General features: G+C 43.5%; 2 protein-coding genes across 2 annotated transcripts in view; one reads left to right on the top strand and one right to left on the bottom strand.

Moving 5' to 3' along the window:
- Positions 1 to 4,446: 4,446 nt before the first annotated feature.
- Positions 4,447 to 6,072, bottom strand: PCBP1 (poly(rC) binding protein 1). Its single transcript, XM_010963738.3, has one exon. The coding sequence runs from the start codon at positions 5,861 to 5,863 to the stop codon at positions 4,793 to 4,795; it is 1,071 nt and encodes a 356-aa protein (XP_010962040.1). The 5' UTR covers positions 5,864 to 6,072; the 3' UTR covers positions 4,447 to 4,792.
- A 609-nt stretch (positions 6,073 to 6,681) lies between these two features.
- LOC105075793 (retroviral-like aspartic protease 1) overlaps positions 6,682 to 26,126 on the top strand; it is a 100,095-nt gene continuing 80,650 nt past the window's right edge. The window contains 4 exon segments of the mRNA XM_074341279.1: positions 6,682 to 8,109; positions 10,041 to 10,192; positions 20,306 to 20,386; positions 22,132 to 22,284. The gene's annotated coding sequence lies outside the window, so the exon portion shown is untranslated.

The raw sequence follows: 26,126 nt of genomic DNA, 5'->3' as shown, positions 1-26,126 counted from the left end.
ACATTATCTTATCCAGTTATCTGGAGGGAGGACTAAGGCCTACAAAGAGGGAGCGACTTGTCCAAGACCACTCAGAGCCAGGACCTCAGTAGAGTATAATTTTCCAGGCAGAATTTTGAGGCTCAAGAGCAGGAGCCCCAGAACCCTAGACAGGTAATGTTGAAGAAGAGGACAGTCAGGGCCAGAATTACGAAGAAACAATTATTTCCCACATGCGAGGATGCCCAAACAGAATGACTTTGGGGGACTGCAAATCATTTCGTATGGGAGGCTGAGGGCAGAGACAAGAGAGTGGCAGGCTTTGCCCTGGTGAGGCTGGTGGGAACAGATCCTGCAGGGTCTGTAAGCTATGCCGAGAAGTTCAGATTTTCTTTTGTAGACCATGGATAGAGGTGGGACTTGATAGTCTTCAAGTAGGAGAGTGATGTGGTCAGATTGGAATCCTCCGGTGGCCAGGCCAGGCAAGGTGGCCGAAGGACTTGGCAGTGGACAGCTTCTCTGGTGGTGACTGCCTATTTATATGTTTGGCTGAGTGGCTGACTCTTTGGCAGGAGGTGACAGGCCCAGTAATGCTGAACAGTATGTGGTTCACTACTTGGGGCAGCTGGGGGGTGAGGTGGGTTCAGCTCACAAATCTCAAGCTCTTAGCAAACAGGTGACAAAGAATAAGTAACTGCTCCGGGTGTGAACCCAGGAATGGTGATTCATTGCCCAGACTGCTGGCTGGGGTGAGGCATGAGGTGGTGATGTATGTGTGTGTGTGTGTTGAGTGGGGCAAGAGAGAGGACTGGGGGTTGGGGGGAGACTAGCCTTCTAAACAAGTAGGGCAACTCCTGGGGCTATGACACAACAGGTGATTGTCAGCCTGTTTAGGCTTCTCCCAGTTGTGGCAGTGGCTGTGGCCTAACAGCTGGTGGTAGGAATGGCGCTGTGACAAGAAACATAGCAACTGCACAGGGGCTCGTGCATTTCCAGCCCTCAACCCAGAAGAGGACAGGACCTGCTCAAGCTGCCCCAAAGAGAAAGGGGTGTTGAAATGCAGGTCCCCATCAGAGGGGACAAAGTGAATTAAACTCTAATAGTCAGATTGGCCCGGCACCTGAGAGTCACTGCTCCAACAACCTCTTCTATCCATTCTTCTTACCTGTAGCTTTTATTTTTAGCTTTCTATTGCTTCCTGATTACTCTTTTAGTGAGGTAACTTCAAAAACAATCAAACCTCCCCAAAAAAACCCTTCCCCTAGGTCTCCCGCCTCAAGTTGTTGTCCTGTTTCTTTCTCTCCTTTGCACCAAGTATCTGGGCCACCTATACTGTCTCCGCTTCCTCACCCCCAGGCCCTCCTCTCCTGCTGCCATCTGGCTTCCCTCTACCTCTCTTCTGAAATCCTGCTCCCTAAGGATTCTCATGACATTGAAATTGTCTCCTCCAGGATCCCCTTTATCTCTAAAATTAGTGGGGAGGTAGGTGTAAAAAACTCTTAGAAATTCAATTTGTTTTCTTATCTTAACTGTTAATATTTAAGTTTTTTGTGTTTTCTAATACACATATTTAGAATTATGCTTGTATATAGTTTATAAAAAAGCATATTGACCATAGACATATATGTGATTTATAAATAAATAATAAGAGGATATGCTAAAGACTTTTTATGGAAGGGGTACCCTTTAAGAAAATGTTGAGAGACCACTGGTTTTCAGGATAAAACTCAAACCCTTTACTATGGCATTCAAAGCTGTTTATAATTTAGCCTCAAATGATTCTCTTCCACCTCCCCTTCCCTCCCTTTATCACCTCCCCTGCTCTAACTTCAGTGGGGTATTACAGATCTTTCAACCAAAACGCCAAGTTTTAGCTCAAAGTGTTTCTGCACATAGTAGACGTTCAGTCAAACCTGTTAAACCTCGAAATTACAGCAATAATGCTGTGGTATAATTGTCGTTCTACTGGCTTTGAAATGTTCCTCTTTGACTTTTCTCAAGGGCGCCATCCTGGTTTCTCTCCTGCTGCTTTGACTGTTCCTCTTCATTGGCTGCTTCCTCCACACTCATTCTACACTTACTGAGCCCTGGCTGTATGTCAGATATGGTGAAAGGTACTAGGGATACCGTAACTAGGCTAGTGCCCTTACCTCAAGGATACACCCGAGAGCTCAGCCTCTAGCCCTTTCTTCTTGTTTACCTGTCTCCCTGTAGCCCTGAATTCCCTTCAGTTTGTCTCCTGTTTCAAGCTACTTGTTGAGTTATTTCTGCCTGCAGATACTCCCATCACCATGTCTGAATTCATTGCTCCCCCTCCTCACATCTCTTCCTCTGGCCTCCACAGCCAGTTTCAATCTCTCTTGCACTGGCTCCTTTCTGTACGCATTTCTATTAATACCATTTCCCAACCAGTATGAGAACCTGATTGGCTGAGGTCGTTTCTAACTGCTGTTCCTGCCTTTATTTTCGCCAAGTGGCCATTCATCCTATGCTGTCCTATCCTATCTTATTTATCCTTGCGGCCTAAATCATTATTTTATAAATTATTGCCAGCTGTACGTTTTAAGAGGTGGGGGGGAGGAGGGTTGAGGGAAATTTGAGGCCTACGTTTTACAGAGCATGTGAACCACTTCCCCTAGCAAGTCTTAAGGACATTTCACAACATTCAGCTTGGTGTTTGAGGATCCAGCCTAGTAATCTGCTCCCACTCTCCTCTGCACAAACTTGATTTGTGCTCATTATTTCCAGAAGACACTGAGCCCATTTCTAGGTCTTCACTAGGGCCTCCCTTATCTGTCCTGGCCCCTAGGACAACTGTCTTGTCTCAGCTTGTCACTTAGTACACATTGCTTTCTTTCCTTTTATTATTTCTCTGCCCAAAGACATTGTGGGCAGAAATGAGCCTTTGGCTTTTTGCAGTCTAAAGTATACTGAAGTTTACTGTGTTGTAAGCACTGTTCTGTTTCACATACACGCTCTCATTTTTTTTCCCCCCACAAGCCCAGGAGACGTGTACTTTAACACCTCCATTTCATACGGAGTTTAAGTAAATTGCCCAAGGCCACAAGTAGCAGCCAAATTCAAATTTAAACTCAGGTTTAATGTTAGAATTTGGGTTCCTGGCTCCACAGTGGGTATAAGTACATGTAGACCCCAATCTTACCTCCAGGGACTCTTGGAACCAGGTCTGTACTTCAGGAAAAAAGGAACAGGTAGATGCCCTGTAGGGAATCAGCCTCAACAAGTATTTATGGTGGCTAACACTCCCCTCCCATGGGAACTTCTCTCTGCCGTTAGTGATCTCCCACAGTGCCTGGTTTGAACTACACACTGTGGCACGTAATTGTCTATTGTCCTGTGCTGCTGTTTCTTGTGTTTTTGCTTAACGTTAGAAAAATTTTCTTCTCATCAGGTTCAGCCTGGACCCACTGGCTGATGCAGACATGAAGCTGCTAGGCCTTTGCAGCAAGATGTCCCTAATCCACTGGTGAAGAAAATAGGTGACTCGAAAGTAAGGATCTTTCGGAGATTTGTTAAAAATGCAGTCCCCTGATTAGTTTTGGGGTGGGACCCATAAACATGCATTTTTAACACTGAGGTCATTCTTTGGCTGTTTGCTGTCAGTGCATCATTCCAATACATTTCTGCCTGTGAGGGCTGCCCCATTTAGGCAGAATTATTTCCCCGTAAAATGATGTCTTTAAACACCGCACAGCTGAAGAAATTAGAAGCTGGGCCTCCTTTGTTTCTGAATACGCCACTTGGCAGGTGTAATAACATCCTCTGACAGGCTGCTTGCCACAGGTGCATGCCTGCCACGTGCGCCCCGCTGGTACCATCCCCCATTCAGTCCTGCTGCCCCACCAAGACCCTCTATCCGTACCGCCACCCACCATGTAGCAGTTACCCTCTTCCAAGCCCTCAGACCCACCCTTGCCCCTTTCCCTTCCCTCTATCTCAGCCCCTCCCTTCACCCCCAGCCCAGCCCTTCCCTCCCCCACCTCTTCTCTGGGCACCCCCGACTCCTCCCACCTCAACATTTTTTTTGTTTCTGGCTAAGACTTTTCCACGAGACTGGGGGTGGGGCTGGTTAAAACAGAGGACACACGGCCATTCATCAGAGGTCCTCCGGAAAGGGCATACTTCTTCCATCTGAGAAAAGCCTTATGTTTTCTACCAGAGAAATGGGCAGAGGCCTCTCTCTGGAACCTGGCTGGAGGGATGTCACTCTCCAACGGAGCCCCAGACTCTGCAAACATCCCAAAGCCAGCCCAGCCTGCTGTGTTCCTTTGTTGGAACTGAGAGGGAATGGAATCTTACCAGTAAGGTGAAAAGGGCTTGAGAAAATACCAAGGACGGGCCCACCCTACTCCCTACAAAGGCCGGCCGAGCACTAAAAGGGGAAGAAAAAAAGCACCAACAAAGAGTTTAAGATAGCAGTTCCCAGCTTTTTCAAATATGAAGCACTTTTTAACCAATCCACTTTTTAATTTTTAAATTCTTGACATTACAGAACTAAACTGAAATTTATTAACATTCCACTCTTACATTTCTTATCGACAAACAGAAATAAAATTCATGAGCCAAAAACCCAAACAAAACTAAAAACAGGGAAAAGCTTATAAAACTAAATATGGATCCCAGCATTAACAGCTGAACAGAGAATGTGATTTTTAAATTCTTAGCAGATGATAAAGTTGTGTAGAAACTGAACACTTACAAATTATTTAAAACCTGGAATCACTGACCAGAAATTACACAGTTGGATCATGGGAAAACAGCAGAAAGGGGTTATGAGCGAACCTACACTGTTCTAGCTGCACCCCATGCCCTTCTCAGAAGAAAGCCTGGCATTGATTAGATATTGGGCCAGACTAATACTGGCAGCAGAACCAGTGATAGTAACCTGCCTACCAGAAGAGCCTTCCACTGGGTTGGCAATTTTGATCTGGGCCCCCGACATCTGGCGGATCTCATTAATGTTGGCGCCTTGGCGCCCAATTATGCAGCCAATTAAGTTATTTGGAATGGTGAGTTCATGGGTGGTTTGAGTAGATGCATCCAAACTTGCCCAATAGCCTTTCACCTCTGGAGAGCTGGAGTCAATTCCGGCGAATCCGGTCCCGCCGTGCATCATGGCAAAGTGAGACTGCTGTCTTGCCACCTGGTTCAGCTTGGCCAGATCGAGCGGAGAAATGGTGTGTTGTCCTTGAATCGAGTAGGCATCTAGAGGTGGTCCCTCCAGGTCATGGGTGGCGTGAGGGTAGCCCGCAGCGTCGCTGCACCGATCTTGGCCGCCCGCGCAGATGACTGGAGAGCTGGCCGGCATGGGCTGGTACGGAATGGTCATGACTCTCCCTTGCGGAGACTGGGAGAGCGTCTCCAGCATGACCAGGCAGATCTGCTTGACACACTCGGTGACAGACTGCGGCACGCCAGCAATGGTGATGGCCCGCTCGGTGGAGTTGGGCAGCATATCCCCCGCCACCTGGACCTGGGCCCCCGTACTCTCGCGGATTTCTTTGATCTTACACCCGCCTTTCCCAATCAGGGAGCCGCACTGGGTGGCCGGCACCACCAGCCTCAGGGTGACCGGGGGCCTGCTGGCCGCCGTGCTGTTGGTCATGGAGCTGTTGATATCTTCTTCCAGCTTGTCGATGATCATGGCGAAGGCCTTAAAGATGGCATTGGTGGGGCCGGTCAGAGTGATGATTCTCTCCGGACAATTCCCCTCCGAGATGTTGATCCGCGCGCCACTCTCCTCGCGGATTCTCTTAACCGACTCCCCTTTCTTCCCAATGATGCTTCCTACTTCCTTTCCGTGCATAAGCAGCCGAATGGTGAGAGTCACATTTAGTCCACTTTCAGTCACACCGGCATCCATGGCGAGCGGCGGGCGGCGTTCGGGGGAGTTGGGCTCGTTACGTGGTCAAGTCTTCGGTGGCTGGCGGGGGGAGGGGAGGTGTAGGCCCCAAACTGCCGGCGCGAGGCGAGCGAGGGCCGCGGGAGCGAGCGGGCGCGGGCGGGAGGCCGCGGCGTCGTCGCAGGGGCGGGCGGCGGCGGCGGAGGGGGCGAGCGGGGCCGGGAGCGGCGGGCGGGCGGGTGGGCGAGGGCGCGGCGGTGGCGACTCCGGCGGCAGCCTCGGCGGTCTGGGCGGGGCGGGAAGCCCGCTTTCAACCCCGCGTACCCTCTGACCCCGGAAGTGCTTGCTGCGCAGGACCCCTTGAAAAAAAAAGAGGACCCGTCTTTTTTAGGTCACAAGATTGCGCCAACTTCCATAGAGTCGTTTTTTAAAAAACCCTTTAACAGCCTAGCATTGAAAATAAAGCCCCAATGGACAGAAGCTGTGAGTCCGGCAAAGTTTTAAAACGGGCACATATTTTATTAACCCTACAGGCGCCGGCAGATGTTTGAAAATGTTAGTGTTGTGAGTGGGGGCGACACATTATTTTCCCGCCCTACAGCGGAGGTTTGGGCGCGGAGGGACACGGGCAGCCCTGGCGGTAACTGCAGGCGGCAGCTAGGACGCCGCGGATTTAAAACGTGCGCGTGAGGCGGCCAGAGCGCGTGCGCGAGGGTGTGGGGAGACGGGAGGGGCAGCCGCGGTCTTCCGGGGGGGAGGGGCGGTGAGGCGAGGCCTGCGGGGCGGGCGCGCGCGCGCGCGCGCGGGCGGGCGGGCACGTGGGGCCCCTTCGTCCTCGGCGTCCGGGCGCCCCGCGCCAGCCCCCACCCCCACCCCCTGCCCCGCGGCGGCGGCGGCGGCGGGTGCGGTGAAAGAGAAATTCGTTCTGCGCCGCCGCCAAAGCCTGGGCTCTGGATGGTTTCGGGGAAGTGCTAGAAACTTGGCCATAAAGAGAATGGCGTCCATTTACATAATGCTTTGTCTGCATTTTGCAAGTCTCTCGTTAAACCCGCAGAAACCCCACCTCCTGAGCTGGTGTCGTTTTAGTCGCTGCCGCCTTGTCAGACATTTAAAAGACAATGGCGTGGACCGCATTTACCCATGCTCTGAAGAATTCTTGCGGTTTTCCCCGCGCGGGCTAGGCTCCCGCTACTGCCTTTCGGCCCTTTGCCTGCTTGGTGCAGCCGCCGCGCCCGCGCTCTCCGGGGGCAGCCCCCCAACCGGGCCCCGCCATCTTGGAAGGCCTTTCCTGCCGGGTGACGAGCCGCGAGTTTCTCTCCCTAAAGATAGGTCGCCGGGGCCATCGGTGTGCCAGTTGTGATTTCTGCCCCTTCCCCTTTCCTTCGGCTAAGCCAGGCAGAAAAGGCCTTGTGCGCGGCGTGCTTCAGGATCCCTCAGGGAAAGCGGCCAACGTGGCGGCCCCTCCATTCCCCCTTCCCCCCCTTTCTCCCCCCGGGGGTGGCCGCCATGTTTCCTGAACACAAAATGGCGGCACGTGGCCCGGATTCCTCGCCAACGAGAAATTGGGGTCGACCCGAAAGCTCTAGAACGCGTACCCCCGACCCCACCCCGGCACCCCGTGCTGGTGGCCCGGGGCCTTCTCGCGCTGCCAGTGCTCTGACCAGACAGATAAAACCCCTCAGGGTAGTCCAAACCTCTGCAGGCGAATATTAATACATTTATTTCATTAATTGGAAATGGGAATGCGAGTAACTAAAATATAGGCATCATACCGAATCTGTCTCTTATTTCAAGTTTAATAATGGATGATCAGGAGGGCAGTACCAATGCATAATCTGGGCCCCCAGAACCAAAACATTTAGGAATTGGCTTCTGTGAGAAATGAGATGGGAAATGAAAGCTTTTTAGACTTCTAGCATAGGCTATTGTGCTGGAGAGATAAAGAAGTGGTATTATAAAGCTTCTTTAAAAAAGAATTTCCATGATACCTGTGAGTTTTTCACTGGCCAGCTGGCCCGTGAACCTCAGTTTACCATAATTGTTAACTTGTAGGCTAGGAGAGGCAGACGTTTACATTTACCACCGCCAGATCCTGTGCTAGCCATTTTACCGCATAATGTCTTTAATTTTTTACAGTGATCCTCTGAGGTACGTGTTCTCTCTCTCTTTTTTTAACAGACGAAATCACTTAGGCCCAGAGAGGTGAAGTGACTAATTGAAGGTCACACAGTATCGAGGATGGAATCCAGACCTGATATACTTAATTGGTGAGCACATTTCCACATTTTTCTCTAAGTCAGAGTTTTAGAATTTAAATGCTGTTTGGACATTTAGGTGAGCTTGTCCATTTAAAGGAACCCCTCAGATAATTTTTTTGTGGCATAGTCACCCCCTGTTTGTATCTGTTTGGGGATTCCCAGATTTTCCTGGTGTGAGCTATACCTACCTGTAAGGGGCTCAGCTGCTTTTTTTTTTTTTTTTTTTTTTTTTTTTTTGTGAGGTGTCTGGGTGAGGACAGAGAGGAGGAAGTGATTCAGCTCTGCATAAAAGCTCAAGTATCTGTCAGTCTGGCCTTGTCTGAGGCACATTTGAGTCTACCTGTCTCTGTGGGAGCAGTTTCTCTATGTGACTCACTTGTTTCCTTCACCTATTCATGGGCATGGGCATGGGCATGACTTCCACCTTCCCCACCCCAACCTCCACCCAGGTAAAAATAAACAAATTTACTCTAGTGCCAAGACTCCATTTCTCTGCAGATACTGACAGAGCAGACAGAATGTTAGATAAATCATGGTCTGTGGACTTTTCTGTTCAATGTGACAAATAATTTGTGGGCCAAGCAACAAATATGTGCCTAAATGGTGCCATACTTGTATGGGTGCTAAGAGATGGAGAGAAGGGCTTTTTGCTTCCTTTAACTTATGTTAATATCATACATTAGACTTTCCAAAGTGCTTTCATGTTACCTTATATAATCCTACAGACAACTTTAATAGGTAGGTGCGTAACAGCAATACTGACAGTAATAGCACTTAAGTGTTTACTTTGTACCAGGCACTGAACCTTTATTTTGTGAATTGATTCAGTGGCTCTCAACATTTTTAAAAGAAAACCACCCTAAGAAATATATTTTACATAGCAACTCAAACATATATGCACACACATATATAAAGGAAAAAAAATTTTTGCGAAACAGTACTTATTTTTCTTACGTGCATTGTATTCTGGTAAGTTCTGTTCTCTTCTTTACATTTAAAAACAAATGGCACACATCAAACTAAAGAGATGAAAAACCCATTATTAGGTTGTGACCAGTATGATTAATGTACACATTTAAATCTCACAAAACCTCCTGAGATAGGGTGATGTTATTTCCATTTTACAGAGGTTATGGAGAGGTGAAGGATTTTGTCTGAGGTCACACGGCTATTAACTGGTGAAGATTTGAATCTAGGCAATTTGAGTACAGAACTTACATACTTAACCACTAAGTTAGATGTGATCTCTGCAGAGGGCCTTATCTTGTAAAGAGACAGTTAATATTAGTAAATGTTAAAAACTCAGGAGACAGCAAAAGGACTAAATTACATATAATCAAGAATTACCCCAGTTCAAAGCATTCTGGTCATCTAAATCTGCCACCTATTTCTTGTCCCTAAAAAAATTTTATCCACTCAGTCTTTCTTCCCAGGACTGCCTATTTTAAGCTTTTTCTGCCAGCAATATTTCCTTAATTTCTTATCTGAGTTATCTCCTGGACTCCACTCCCCTTCTCAGTGAAGCCTTCTCTTTCTCAGCTCTCAGCACTGCCCCCATCAGGCCCCTCCCTTGGGTAGCCTTCATATGGCTGTTGATTAAATTGTAATGTGTCTTGGTGTTGATAATGTGTTGTGGGGGCCGGGGGTGCCTTGGGTGACCCTGAAATCTGACAAAAAAGGCACTGGACTTGGAAATTGGTGGATCTGGCCTCTAGCTCCAGTTCTGTCACTGATTAGCTTTGAGACTTCTACAAACCAGTGCATGTATCTGGGCCTTAGTTTTCCCATCAGTAAAGCAAGAGATTAAATAATCTGTAAGACCCTTTCTAATTCTATTCAGAGAGTGATGATATTTGATGACTTTGTTTATTTATCCCTGGGAGGGAGGGTTGTGTAAATGTTTTACTCACTTATAGTAAATTTGCCACTCCCTTCCTCAGACCTGCACTATCTTGTGGATATGTGAGTGAATTCTACACCACCCATTTTACAGATGAAGCCACTGAAATACAGAGCAACTGACTACATAGTCACCACCCCACCCCTGGAGCTTCACACATGACTCTTCTCCCACTTGAGTGTCTGACTGCAGGTTGGTTAAAGGGTTTAACAAGGTTGGGAAGGTGAGTCAGGGTTAGACTTTGGAAATGAACCACAAGAGTTTTGCTTCCTCTTACCTCACGTTGGCATGTGATATAAAACCGTTCAAAGTGATTTCATGTTATTTATTTAATCATCACAGTCAACTTCGCCAGGGAAATATTATTATGCCCATTTTATGAAAGAACCATCTTTGGATCAGAGTAGTGAAGTGACTTGCCCAAAGTTACACAGCTGGTTTAGGGCCTGAGCTGGGCCTCTTGACTGCTAGTTGTGGATTGTTTCTTGGTTTCTGATGCTTGTGGCACTGACTTTGACAAATGTTATAAATTAAACTCAAAATAGTTTTCCATGCGGTCTTTATTTTTCTGTCCCAGAACATCCAATTCACTTATACTAGGTTCCTGACTTTCTTGGTTAAAGAGAATCTCCTCCTCCTTGTTCTCTAATATTTACATTTGTGGGTTTGGGAAGTGGTGGGAATGAGACTAAATTCCCTGGGGGCAGGGACCACCTTTTTTTTTTTTTAATCCCAACCTATCTGGCCAAGCAAATATCTTACAACTTTTTAAATCTGCCCTATCAACATGCAGCATTTTTTCCCCACAAACATGGTTTCTTTTTCTCTTCTGCCTTCGGATTTAGCTTCCCATTTCTCTTTTACTTAAAATTATTGTAAATTGAAAGGACCTTTCCCTGTTACTTTCCAGGATGCTACAGAGTGCAGCTTAGAAACATATCTTACCCACTTTGTGGATAGTAGCAATTTGACCTCATATGCTAGTGACCCTGCACTGCTGTTGGGGTTCACTACTTGGTTTCCTCAGAAACAGCAGAAATATGTTCGTGTGTTTTATAGAAATGAGCAGGAGATACAGCAACATCCTTGGCCTTTTGGCAAAGTCCCAAGTTGGCAAATTGCAAGGTGGAGGGCAGGGAGCGGTATTCCAGGCAGAGGGAGCTCAATCCATTTAGCATTTGTAGCAGTTTCAGGAAGGATTGGGCAAGAGCATTGCCCATGGATTTCCCAGGATCACTCCGACTGAAATAAGGCATGGAGAACGGAGTGCAGGGGAAAGTTAAAGGGAAAATGAGAACAGAATGCAAATACAAAGTACAGAAAGCGAGGGAGGGAAAAAAGGTAAGAAAAGGAAAGAAAGAAGAATAGAACGGAGCAAAAAGAATACAAGGTCAGTGCACGGGAGATGAAGAGAGCAATTTAGTGGCCCTTTGGCCCCTCCTTTGGAGTGGGATGAACCAAGGAAGAACAGCTAGTATAACTCCTGAGCTGATTTTGAGCAGCACATATCTTTTCTTGTCCTTTATTTCCAATGTCAGGTATGGGAAATTTCTTTGTTTCTGTTATCAGTTGGGGATATGATTAGATGCCCGTAAATTTTATTATTAGCCTCAGTTCAGCTGGTTTATCAATGAAAATGTGCTACAAAAATCACATGAGGTGTTCTAGGTCAAATTTACTCATTCATTCAGCAAATACTTATTGATTGCTTGATATGTCCCAGACACTGAGGATATAAAAGTGTATGAGATCTTGTCCTTGCCCTCAAGATGCTTTTGATTCGGAGAGATAGACAAGTAAACAGATTCACAGTCTAATGTGTTAAAGTATTGGGATATGAGCAAGTTGTGATGTTACGAGTTTAGAGGAGGGCCCTCTTTCAGCCTGGAAGATGATCTGGGAAGGCTGGCTAGAGAAGTTATTCACCCTGAGTCCCAAGTTGGCAAATTGCAAGGTGGAGGGCAGGGAGCAGTATTCCAGGCAGAGGGAGCTCAATCCATTTAGCATTTGTAGCAATTTCAGGAAGATATGAAGGATGTTTGCTTGATCCAGTTTTTGGTGATTATTCTACTGTTTCAAAAGTGTCGATTATTGAGACCTGACTATGTTTGCTAGAGTACAGAAAGTTAAAATCCTTTTTTTGTAGCAATAGTTCTCTTTTAAGATGAAGACACTGGAAATCACATTTCTTATCTAGAGATTTTTAAGGACAAAATGTAAATAAAGCACAGACTTTAAATTAGCAAATAATTAACCCTTTGTGCAATAAAAGAAAGAAGCTACAAGACACAACATATCCCTTTCTCATCCAACTTTTGGATTTGATTGTGTTCTGCTTTGGATATGTGTGGAAATTTAAGGTCTTTGTTTAGCTGGTTAGGATGTTTGAGTTAGGGAGGAGGGAAAGGAGTTCAAAAATAATTGCCACTTTAGGGGGAGGTTATAGCTCAGTGATAGAGTGTGTGCTTAGCATGCACGAGGTCCTGGGTTCAATCCCTAGTACCTCCATTAAAAAAATAAACAAACCTAATTGCCCCCCTCTTAAAATTGATAAAAAAATAAAATAAAATTTTAAAAATTGCTACTTTATGGCAGAACAACAACAACAAAAAACATGTAAATAGCTCATTTCTCTGATCCCACCTGCTGAGCACGAGCAAGACTTGGTTAGGGACTTTGTTTCAGAGAGACAATTGCTTCAACAAAACAAAGCATTTGTTCAACATTATTCACTGTGTAAAGTCTGTTGTGTCCATGTCAAGAGTGTTGATTTTTGTTTTTGGAGACCCAGATATAGTTGCATTAAACAGAAATCTTATGTGTATTCATTGGACAATACTGGTATTTTACCTAGATTAAAAAAAAACCGTGTTATATGTGGATTAGGGAAGAACACACTTAGAAAATAGAACGTAGATGCAGTGGTCATTTCTCAGTCATCTTCTTGACCTCTCAGTAGCATGACACTCCCTTCTCACACACTAGTTTCACTTGGCTTCCAGGATGCCACTCCCTTGGTTCTCCTTCTACGTCACTGGTCCCTTCTCAAACCTTCCTCCTGCCTCCTCCCAACTTTTTGGGGGCTGATCCTTCTTATCTCCCCAGCCTCCAGTGATGGAGTACTCAGATCTGTCCTTGGATCCTCTCTCTGTCTACACTCGTTTCCATTTAAATACCATTTATACCCTGAGAATTCTCAAGTATAGATTACTAGCTTGAGTGTCTTCCCCTAAACTCAGGTCTCCCCTGTTCAGCTGCCTACGGGATACCTCCGCTTGGGTATCTAATAGCTCCTTGAACTTAACATATTCAAAACTTTATCTCTGGAACTTCTCTTCTCAAATCTGCATCTCTGGCAGTTCCTCCTCATCTCAGTTTCATTTATATTGAGGACTCTCCCTTGACTCTGTTCTTTCTCTTAGTTTCATCATCCAGTCCACCAGGAGGCCCTGTGAGCTTTACCTTAAAATACATCCAGGGTTTGAACACTTCTCACCTCCTTCCCTGGTACTACTAGAATATCCTTCTAAATGCCTTCCCCCTTTTGCTGTTGGTTCCCTCAGTCTAATCTTAACAGTGACTAGAATAATCTTCTTAAGTTTATATCAAATCATGCCACTCTGCTGAAAACTGTCCACTGGGTTCCACCCAGATTAAAAACTAATGTCCTTAAAGTGATCTATAAAGCTGCATGGGATCTTCAGTGTCACCCTCTCCCAGCTGCTCTGACCTCATCTTCTACCGTTTTCCCCTTGTGCTCTAGCCACACTGGTCTCCTTGCATTGCTCCAACATGCCAAGCCTTGGGACCTTTGTAGTTGTTTTTTTCTGGAACACTTCTTCCAGATACCAGTATGGCTTCCTCCTTTACCTCATTGAGGTTTCTGCTCAGCTGTCACCTAATCTGTGAAGCATTCCTTGACCATCCTATTTAAAGTAAAAGCCATTTCCTGCTCTCTGCTTTCCCTCTTTCCCTTCCTTGCTTTAGTTTTCTTCACAGGACCTATTACCATTTGACATACTATTCATTCACTCATTTATTCATTACTCAGACATTTATTGAGTGCTGCCTATTGTGTGCCAGGCACTGATGTAGGGATTCTCTACGCATATCTAGATGTCACCAATGACTAGAATGTAAATTTCACCCGCTTTGTTTTGCTCATTGCTATATCCCCACCTCCTAGAACAGTACCTAGCACATGGGAGTTGAATGAATAAATTTATTCATTTTTAAACAAAAATGTATCGAATTAATAGGAGTTGTGTCCCAGATAATGAGGGAAGATCTGTATAAACAAGACATTGTTCCTGTCCTCAAGTTTGCTCATTCTAAAAAACTCTTATTTTGAACTTAACAGTGCTGTGCTCTCTAGCAGGATAAAGTGATACATCATTTTGAAATTGGGGAGGTAAGGACTGCTTTGCAAGGGTAGGGATATCTTCAAAGTCCTGCTTTCTTAGGCTTACTAATAATTTGCACTGTTTCTGGGAGGGCAGGATTAATGATAGCTCACTGCATTACTGGCTTTTTGGGTTACAACATCTGTTAAATCTTGTCTTGTTAGAGCAAGAGTTTCTTAAAAATCCTGTTATTAGTCTTGGTTCTTTTTATTTAATTGAAGTATAGTTTATTTACAATGTTGTGTTAGTTTTAGGTGTACAGAAAAGTGATTTAGTTATATACTTGTATGTGTATGTATACATATATACGTATACTTTTTCTGATTCCTTTCCATTATAGGTTATTACAAGATACTGAATATAGTTCCCTGTGCTATACAGTAGGTCCTTGTTGTTTATCTATTTTATATGTAGTAGCATGTATCTGTTAATACCAGACTCCTCATTTCCTACCCCCCTACTTTCCCTTTGGTAACCTTAAGTTTGTTTTCTATGTCTGTGAGTCTGTTTCTGTTTTGTAATAAGTAAGTTCATTTGGGAGAAGGGTACAGCTCAGTGGTAGAATGCATGCCTAGCATGCACGATGTCCTGGGTTCAATCCCCAGTACTTCCATTAAAAATAAGTAAATAAATGAACCTAATTACCTCTCCCCTCCAAAAAAGAAAAAATTCATTTGTATCATTTTTTGATTCCACATGTAAGTGATATATATTTATTTTTGTCTGATTTACTTAGTATGATAATCTCTAGGTCCATCCGTCTTGCTGCAAATGACATTTCATTCTTTTTTTATGGCTGAGTAATACTCCATTGTGTGTGTGTGTGTGTGTGTGTGTGTGTGTGTGTGTGTGTGTAATATTTTCTTTATCCATTCATTTGTCAACGGACTTTAGGTTGCTTGTATGTCTTGGGTATTGTAAATAGTACTACTATAAACATTGAGGTGCAGTTATCTTTTCGAATTAGAGTTTTCTCCGGATATATGCCCAAGAATGAGATTGCTGGATCATATGGTAACTCTGTTTTTAGTTTTTTAAGGAACCTCCATACTGTTCTCCAAAATGGCTGCACCAGTTAACATTCCCACCAACAGTGTAGGAGGGTTCCCTTTTGTCCATGCTCTTTCCAGCATTTATTATTTGTAGACTTTTTGATGATGGCTATTTTGAGGTGTGAGGTGATACCTCATTGTAGTTTTGATTTGCTTTTCTCTGTTAATTAGTGATACTGAGTATCTTTCCACGTGCCCATTGGCCATCCAGTCTTGATTCCTTTGGGGAACTTCCAGGAACCTTCTATCATAGCCACTTCTCAGAATTAGTGAAGGAGTTTACTATCTTCACTTTCTTCCATATCTAAAAGTTCTTTTTCAGAGACCCTGGCCATCTGCTTAATCAGCTGTTTGATCTGGAATCTCTCTGACCCTTAGTTTCTGTGACTGTCAAATGTAGATAATGGTAAATGACACCAATCTTACTTCTTGTGAGGATTAAATGACTAAATAATATACTAGTTTTGAAAACAGGAGAGTGGAAAGGGGAAGGAGGTAGAAAACAGTTTCTTTTTTTTCTTTGTTTAGTAAATACCATGTCTCTGATTTTGAAAAAATTTAATAGGTGTATGTTTCTTTTCTAATGAGAGTAGTGTAGATTTTATTTTTAAAGGCATAGGCTTCAATGTTTTTTCTAGAGTCACTGGTTTATAGAAAATATTTCCTTGTCTCTCCACCCAGATACTTACCACTGTATCACGTGAGGGAAATGAAATACTAGAACTCCACCCCAGGCTGCCCATTGAGCTGGTTGGTATCTAGGTAGGAAAACAACCGTTTCCCTTTAGGTGAAATTAGAACTCAGGAGGTAGTAGTATTTGAGAGAGGCTCAAAGGGTTGATGAGGATGATGATAACCTCAGCAGTAATTGTAATGGTGAACCTTTATGCACCAGGCCCTGTGCTGAGCACCTTATAGGTATTGCCTTATTTTAACCACGTAACAGCCATATGAGGTGGTGCTGCGAGAAGCAGAGCAGCATAGACTCAGGTCAGACCTCCTTCACTGACATCTCAGCTTTGCTGCTAACTTGCCATGTGGCCTTGAATAAGAAAACCGCTCCTCATTCTCCTCACCTGTAAAATGAGGGTAATGATAGTATGTGTCTCATGAGGTGGTCGTGACGATTCAGTAATGTAAGGCATGTAGAGTACTTAGCACAGTGCTTGGCCTGCAGAAAGTGCTCACCGTATGTCAGCTCTTATCATAATCAAAATAGTTGTTATCCTCACTTAACAGATGGAGAAATAAGGCTCGAGAGAGGAAGGTAATTTGCCTAAGTGACACAGCAAGTACCTGATAGAGCAGGAGTTTGTACTTCAGGCTGTCAAACTGCAGAGCTCTTGTTCTCAGCCATTACAGTCTCCCATCTTCATGGTTAAGGCGAAGAGGCTGGACAAGAACTGCATTTTGGGTTTGGACCTCCGTAACCTTTACTTGTGCTCTTAAATATCTTATCACTATAACGTACTTGGTTATTCTCTGATTCTACCCCATATGCGAAGAAATGAATGAGTGACTGGTTAGTTGTGCTCTTCCACTGCTGAGGGGTTGGGTGTTCCTGGCCAGAGCCAGGAAATGAAGCTAAATAAACACCTTTGTTCTTCCCAGTGCTCTTTGGACCAGAAATAGGAGCTTGTCTGGTCTCTTTTGTTACTATGATTGTCTCTCTTCTTAATACAGCTGGTAATGTTGAGAAGCAGAGCAGTATACCCATTGAGCACTTTCTGTATGCCATGTATTTTACATGAATTCTCTCATCTAATCCTTAAAATAATCCTATAAAGTAGTCGAGATTTGCTTGACGCTACCACGTTGAGCCAGATGCTGAATGGCAGGCTTGGTGATGCCCTGGATGTTGTTGTGCAGAACCTTGCAGTGGCGCTTAGCACCTCCGTTTCCTAGCCCCTTGCTGCGTCCAGACATGTTGAATAAGAATGGACAACTGCAGCTGACAGCCTCCAGAGTCCATGCTCTTAACCACACACTCCACTGCTTCTAACCCTCATTTACCTGTGTAAAGCACGCAGTATGGGTCAGTACTACGGAACTTAGTAGGACCAGTCCTGCTGAACAGTGGGACAATTTTAACTATTGGGCTAAGAATAAGGAGGCCTGCGATCTTGTCTTGACCTTGTCACCAACTTGCCATGTCCAGGATTTCACTTTTCTTAGCATTTTGTCCTCAATTAAACAAAAGGTTCACTCTGGATGGTCTCTGAGATGATCCTTCTAACTCTGACGTTCTGTGGTAAGAAGTGAGGAGGGTAACGCCTGTTCAGTTTCTTGATTTGGAGCATTGGTATTTGTGAAGTTTTAGGGAGCCTGCTTTGTGCAAAGATGCTAGATTTCAGGGCAGAGAATGAGCTGCCTTCTAGAAGAAGGTAGGTCTGGGCTCTTTTTTGAAACTGGTTGCCAGGGGAACCTAGCCTCTGGCCAGCAACAGCCAGGAACGCTTTGGTTGAGGGTTGGGAACAGATAACTAAAACAAGCAGCACATTTAGGTTTCAGTTTCCACCCCCAACCCCCGTTCCCCACAGGTACCTGATAGTTTTATACACTTTCTATGTTAGGCACTGTTTTAAGTACTTTACAAAGTATCATATTATTTAATTGTCATAGTAATCTTATGAGATGGGTACTACTATTGTTCTAAATTTAAAAATAATGAGAGTGAGGCAAACAGATTTAACTTGTCCACATTTACTCAGGTGGAAAGTGGTATCAGACGCACTGAGTTGTGCTACTGCCTGGTTGGAGCTTGGAAAAAAAATTCAGAGGGCGGACTTTTTAGTTATTTATTAGTGGTTTTTGTTTTGTTTGTTTTGTTTTGTTTTTGTTTTATTTAGAATGATAGACTCTTGGAGTTGGAAAGGGCCTTTGAGATAGCACAATTAATCTCCTTGTCTGCAGTCTGCCATTCAGTTACAGGAATGCTCTCCCTAGTCTCCTGACTGATGATCATTTAAATTCTTTTTGAATACTTCCATTGCTGGTAAGCTCATCACTTCTTGAGGAATCCCATTATATTGTTGAATAGCTCTCATTGGTAGAAAATTGTTTCTTGTTTTGAATTGAAATCTAGTTGAGATGACTTCTCATCTGTTATAGTCCTGTCCCCTGAAACTATACAAGGTAAATATAATCCATCTTCCACATGCCAATCTTGTGAACTTTTGGAGACACTTTTCCTATTTATAAAGCATGTTTGCAGTTTTATCATAGCATCTAACTTGCTTTCAATTCAGGCTGGTCTGCACAAAAGCAATCTCTATCTCTCACTGTTTGCAAGTGCAGCCTTGCAACAAATCTGTGCTTCACTTGTGATTAGTTAACACAAAGTGTAGGCCCTTCCCCCATCCTTGGAGAATGAATGGATAGTGAGCTGAATCTACACAATTTTCTGTGAGTCTGAAGGGTTTGCAGTCCCCTACTCTTACAATCTCAAGAACGTCAGGCTGCTGCCCTGTATACACTGTCAGATCACAAAATGGCTGGAAGTTCATCTGGGCACTTGACGAAACTGCATTTACTTCTTCAGGCCACTAGGTGATGAACAACTTGCAAACTCAGACTGCCAGGGAGGGTTGTGTTTAGGACAGTTTCTGTTTGTCCTGGAAATGCTATCACAAGTCATCTGGTACAACTTCATTAAAAGGTTTATTTTGGGGAAAGGGGAAACATGTCTTGTGTATACTTTGTCTTTCTCAGCTTTGCTCCAGTTTTAAATATTAAGTTGATACTTTGAGTGATTTTCTTAGAAACAGGGCATGGATGGTTATTTCAAGGTCCATTTATCTGTGTATGTGTATGTATGTATATCTATATATTTGTCTTCATGAATGAATGATGTCTTGGCTGGGTTTAGGGTTCTTGAATAGTAGTCTTAGTCTCTACAAAATATGCAGCTTTCTACTGTCTTTAGTTTCTAGTGATACAGATGAAAAGTCCAATGCCAGTAGGATTCTTTTTCCTTTGTAAGTAATAACCTTTTCTCTCTGAAAGTTTGTAAATTTTTTCTTCATGCTTAGTATTTCATCATGATATGCTTAGGTATGATTTTTTAAAAAAGAACTCTGCTTACTACTTGATGAACCTTTTAGACTTAAAAACTTAAGTCTTTTCTTAGTTCAAGGTAGTTTTATTGCTTTCCTTCTGTCTATTTCCAACCTCCTTACTTTACAGATGAGGAAACTGAGCCCAGAAAGGTTAAGTGGCTTGTGTAATGGTCACTCAGGTAGTTAAAATGAACCTCAAGCAAATAACCGGATTCCCTTGATGAGCTACACTTTTCTTTGTATTGAAAATTGCTCTTGTGAAAGAGCCATCAAGAACTATTGGGAAGTTTTTTAGTGAGAGAGAAATTTTGACAAGGGTTCATGAGGAGATGAAGAAGGAAGAGGAGGTGATAGAAATCATTGATTAAAATGTGGCCCATATGAAGGACTGCAAAATTCAGAAGTCCCCCTCGTATCCCAGTTTTTGGAGATATCCCAAGCTCTGAAACTTAATAAAGCTAGGAAGTTGATTGAATACTTGGAGTGTTAGATATTTAGTTGTCAGAGGTAGATAAGCATGTTCATGCCCTGTTGCAAATATTGGAAAACATAAATGGCATCTGAAGGCCTGGAGACAGACATCATAAACTGTCTTATCAGTGGTCTGGTTTCTGTTTTGAGTTCCAGGCTGGGACCCTTCTTTGCCGGGAACCACCTGTTCCTAGCTCTGTTGATCTTTGGATTTCCCCAGCCCTTCAGTCCCTTTCAGTTTTGAAATGAAACCTACCCCAGAGGGTGAGGTCAGGTACTGAAAGGACTTTGACAGCTCACGCCAGGTTGTTTTCTTTTCAGAGCCGTCCGGCATGAGACTGTGTGAGACGTGAGGCACAGCAGGCTGTGATGTAGACTAATTGATGGTGAATCAGCCGTTGGGTAAGACGCAGGCAGTGTCATCTCTTTGGGTAACGAGGAAAACGTGTAAACAAAATACACTCTTTCAGCTGAAAGTGAAGAGCGCATTTGCCAGGGATCTACCCTCTCTTCCTCTGGTTTACTGGAGAAGGAAAGGCTTTATTTCAGTGTCTTTTCTCTTCATTTGTAGATCCTTCTTTCTGTTCAGGAAGGAGCCAAGTCTCTGGCCTTTTTCTGCTGCTCCAGAAATTCCTAAACTTTCATTCTGTGCCTCCCAGAATTGTTGCTTTGATATGGAGTGATGCCTCTAGATAGCCCTGCACACCCCCCTGCCCTATGCCCCAGCTGTTTCCCAGAATGCGGCTTCCCCTCTTCCCATTGCTGTAAACATGATTTCTACCATATCATGGCACTTCGCTTGGAATCTTTATGAGTGGAACTGGCTCTTCCTTTAACTCGCTCCGTGCCACATACCCCTGCTTTTGCCTAAATGTCCCCTAGCCCCATCACCCTGCTCTGCAGAGCTGCTTCCAGATCTTCAAATACCTTTTCCTCTTTAAGGTTTCTGCTGGCCAGCACGGCCACCTGATTACTGACCTTGAAGCTGGCATTTATACTCATTCTCCCATATTTGTTTAGGACTTTGGTATTTGCCCTCCCTTCCTGGAGTTCTGGCCCTGTCTAGGGGATCTGATCTCTTCTGGCCCCTGGCCTGGGCCAAGGATTCAGGATAGAGCATGGAATTAGGGGCCTTGATGTTAACTTCCCAGACATGGGCAGATGGCAAGCCGGACAATTTGAACATCAAGGCCAGTGAGGGGTGGAAAGAACAGAGAAAATTTAATATCTAAAGCAAAGGATGTCCTTTGTAGGCTCCCTCTTCTGCCCATTTAAAAAATTTGAGTTATTTTTTAGAACAGTTTTAGGTTCATGGCAAAATAGGGGAGAAGGTACAGAGATTCCCATTATTTTTTGCAAAATTGGTCTTTAATTTTACAGAGAAATACAATGTAAAAAAGTCAAAACATTGTAGATATTTTGAATACTCCTGCTCCTCCCTCTTCAGTTATTTCTATATTCCCAGACGCACCTGTTTAGTGGCTTAGAATGTACCTCCTAGACTTTGTGTGTGTTTATGAACATATGTATGAACCCAGAAAAAATTTAAAGTGTTTTTTTTGTAAATAAATACTTTTACTGAAGTATAGTCAGTTTACAATGTTGTGTAAATTTCTGATGTACAGCAGAATGCTTCAGTCACACATGAACACACATATATTTGTTTTCATATTCTTTATCACCATAAGTTACCACAAGATACTGAGTATAGTTCCCTGTGCTTTACAGTATGAACTTGTTTATCTGCTTTATATATATTTGTTAGTATCTGCAATTCTCAAACTCCCAATTCATCCCCCTCCCGCCTGTAAAGTGTTATTTTTGTGTTTTATTTAGTTACACAGATGTGGTCACATTATATGTATCATTCTTTGATTCAGTAATGTGCCTTGACAGTATTCCATGTTGGTACACAAAGATACTTCTCATTCTTTTTGGCTACTGTATAATATTTCATAGACTAGAATGCTGTATTTTATTTATCTATTTTCCTATCGAGGGACATTAAGGTATTTCCAATGTTTTGTTGTTATTAATGATTCTTTTTGTGTTTTAAATGTCAGCATTCTGGTCCTACTTTTTTTTTTTTTTTTTTAACTTTTCTTCCTATTCTCCCTCGGTGATCTCAACCTCTCTGACACCTTCAGTTCTATCTACACATGGATGCTGCCCAGATCTCTCTCCAGACTGGATTATGTGACTGTTCAGATGGACAACTCCACTGGGATGCTTTGCATACTCAGCAGAATGCAGCCTCCTGCTCTTCCCCTTTGGCTCCTCCGCTAGTGTCCTGTCACGTGGTAAATAGCACCACCGCCGACGCAGTTGCTAAACCCAGAGCCTGGTAGTCATTCTAAGCTCTCCCTTCCCTTCCCTTCCCTTCCCTTCCCTTCCCTTCCCTTCCCTTCCCTTCCCACAGCTGACAACCAGCCTATCATAGGTCTTGTCATCTCCAGTACTTCTTGGATCCAGTTGCTTTCTTTTCTTCTTCATTGTCACTGTCCTGTACCTTAGTTTCCTATTAATAGAGTATTTGTGAAGATTGAATGAATTAATACACATAAAATGCTTAGAACAGTGGATCAGCACCTAGTATGTGTAGTGCGATGTTAGCTGTTACCATCATCGTCGTTTTTGTCTTCTTCTTCATCTAGGTCTACGTAATCCGCTCTCATGTCTGCCTCTGGTCTTGATTTTACTCTCCCCTACTTCCATTCTGTTCTCCACACTGCAGCCGGAGTGATCTTTATAAAATGTAAGAATGATCCTGATCTAACTCCTCTGCTTAAAAAAGCTTCAGTGATGTTTCCATTGGGCTTTTGCACATGTATACTGTTACCCATACCTATGCTTTTTCCCCTTGATCTTGAATGGCTGGTTCCTTTTTATTTAGATACTATTTTTAAATGTCATCTCCTCAGAAAGGCCTTCCCCAAGCACCTAATGATTCTAAAGTGGCTACCAGTATACATACTTTGTATCATACCACTTACTTTAGTTCTTTGCATGACACTTATCAATATATGATATTTTTCCTGGTTTAGGAACATATCTGTTTATAGTCTCTTCCAATTAGAATGTAAATTCTCTGAGAGCAAGAATATTGTCTGTTTTATTTACTGGATTGTTTTGGTTTTTTGTTTTTAACTTTTTGGGGGGGCAATTAGGTTTATTTATTTATTGAGGAGGTGCTGGGGATTGAACCCTGGACCTCGTGCATGCTAAGCATGCGCTCTACCACTTGAGTTATATCGTCCCCCTATTTACTGTTGTATTCCTAGCACATAGGATAATGCCTGGCACATTGTAGGCACTCAACGAATACTTGTTAAATGAGTGATAAAACAGCTTCATATGTCTTATGAGGCCCTCATTTTAAAATTTTTATTTATTTTTTTATTGAAGTATAGTTGATTTACAGTGTTGTGTTAGTCTCTAGGGTAAAACATAGTAATTCAGTTATACATATATATATTCTTTTTCAGATTCTTTTCCATTATAGATTATTACAAGATACTGAATGTGGTTCACTATGCTATACAGTAGAACCTTGCTTATCTATTTTATATACAGTAGTTTGTATCTCCTAATCCTAAACTCCTGATTTATTCCCTCTGCCCCCTCTCTAGCATCATCTACCCCAGTGCAATCTCTACCTTGACCTTCCTACCACTTTCCTCTTTGGTAACTGTAAGTTTGTTTTCTATGTCTGTGAGTCTATTTCTGTTTTGTAAATAAGTTCATTTGTATCTTTTTTTTAGATTCCACATATAAGTGATATCATATATTTATCTTTCTCTGTCTGACTTAGTGCACTTAGTATGATAATCTCTAGGTCGACCCATGTTACTGAAAATGGCATTATTTCATTTTTATGGCTGAGTAATATTCCATTGTATGTCTATACTACATCTTCTTTATGATGGAGAGTGGATTATGTAGACTAAGATGAAGAAGAGGACAAAAACAATAATAATGCAATGATTATAGCTAATATCACATTCATCTGTCAGTGGACATTTAGGTTGTTTCCATGTCTTGGCTGTTGTAAATAGTGCTGCTATGGACATTGGGGTTCATGTGTCTTTTCAAATTAGAGTTTTCTCTGGATATGTGCCGAGGAGTGGGATTGCTGGGTCATATGGAAACTCTTATTTTTAGTTTTTTGAGTAATCACCATACTGTTTCCATAATGACTGCACCAAACTACATTCCCATTAACAATGTAGGTTCCCTTTTCTCCATACTTCTCCAGCATTTATTGTTTATGGATTTTTTTAATGATGGCCATTCTGAGGTGTGAGGCAATACCTCATTATAGTTTCGATTTGCATTTCTCTGATAATTAGTGATATTGAGCATCTTTTCACATGCCTGTTGGTTGAGGCCCTTCTGGGTCTCTGTAGCATCATCTGCCCTGGTACATTCTCTACCTTGACCTCCCTACCTCCTCAGCTCATCCCATCTCTTCAGATATGCTTTCTTGTTGCAGATCTTTATATAAATTGGATCACTCTTCCTCTGGTGCCATGCCACTGCCTGGGTGTCTCCTGTTGACCCTTCAAGTTTCATCTTAGGTATAACTTCACCTGACTCAGCTTCTTAATCTTATATCTTCGCATGCATTGCCTTTAACTGTTATACATATTGTAATTAGTTTGTCTCCTTCATTAGACTGTAAGTTCTATCAGACAGAGGCCTATGTCTTGCTCATCATGTATTCTTAGTCCTAGCTCTTGTAGGATAGAGGATCCCTTGAGGTGGTGGTGGTGGGCAGGAGGGATGGAGTACCAGGGGTATTACCTGAGGGCTAAGAAGGTGCGCTTGGAATGGCAGAATGAGGTCTAGACATTTGGCCTGGCTCGTTGTCATTCTCCTTATTCCATCTTTGGTGATTCCAGTGTTTGCCTGGATGAATCATCTAACATGCTTGTCTCTCTCCGAGACACCTTATAAAATCAGGCTATGCCTGGCAGGGGACTTGCCCGTGAAGGGGGCATGAGTGCCTCGGATCAAGGCTGAGGATCTGGGTAGGTAGATTATTTATTATGAGTGGCTGATGGCAGAATAACTGAGAGTGAAGTGGAATCCTAAGCAAGAAAGGAAGTAAAAGGCCTGAGGGATAAGGTGAGGCAAAGATGAAACAGGAAGCTGAATCATTAGGTCAAAAGCCTGGAGAATCAGAATGGTGGGTGGAGTATAAGAAGGGACAGGGCAAGCAGTTCAGGAGTAAGGCCATAAATAATCTTTGGGATTACTTAAATCGTCTTTTAGTGTTCTTACTTCTTCAGTGTGGAACCAGCTTTTGGATTTTAGGAAGGATCAGATAGTTGACACACAAGGGTTTAAGCTAAATCGCATATTGCTTTATATTTTATATACATTTTAAAGACAAATCTCCAGAAATCCTTCCTTTTTTCCCCTGCTTCAGTTTCTGCTCCCAAGAGCCTTCCTTCCCTCCTTTTAAATATACTAGGTTTAACTTGCTTGTGTTTTTTAAAAGTTTCCTGTATAGAAGCCTGCAGCAATCTGATGCTCCCAGGTGGGTTGAGGATACACCCTTCAGGTAGGGTGAGCATTCCTTCAGGTCATCTCCTCCCACCAAACCAGGCATAGAAGCTAGCCACAGGAGTTCAAGTCTCCCTGCAAAATCTGAATCTGTGGAATTTCTCTCTAAATTGTGGGCAGGAACATGAGACTGTAGAATATAGGGTGGGACTCTATTGGTGAGGCATAGTAAGGAGTAGTGGAAGACGGCTGGGTGTGCATAGACGGTAGGATCTGAGGTGTGAAGGCAGTGGGCTTCAACATTTCTGACCTGGAACGATCCTAGAGCTTATGGCGGCATCAGGGCGCTCTGACTTGCCAAGTGGAGAATCTTGGTCAGTAGGTTTAGTCATTAGCCCTTAGAGGTATTCTGCATGTTTTCCAACATAGCCTGGAGCTCCTCTGCAGACTGACTGGTAGCTGGCATCATGGCGGGTGCTGAGGGTCAGTCATTGGGGTAGAAACAGTGCTTGCTGAGGAAGGATGTTGTTCTCTTTTTGATGGCTGGACGGAGTGGTTGCACATACCCGGCAGTCTGCGGCCCGATCGTCTGGCCTTTGTGAGGTGAAGCATCTGTGCTCCCCTGTCAGTGCTC

The sequence above is a fragment of the Camelus bactrianus genome, chromosome 15 (assembly GCF_048773025.1).
Source record: "Camelus bactrianus isolate YW-2024 breed Bactrian camel chromosome 15, ASM4877302v1, whole genome shotgun sequence".
NCBI classification, from domain to species: Eukaryota; Metazoa; Chordata; class Mammalia; order Artiodactyla; family Camelidae; genus Camelus; species Camelus bactrianus.
This window is presented reverse-complemented; position numbering and strand designations above follow the sequence as displayed.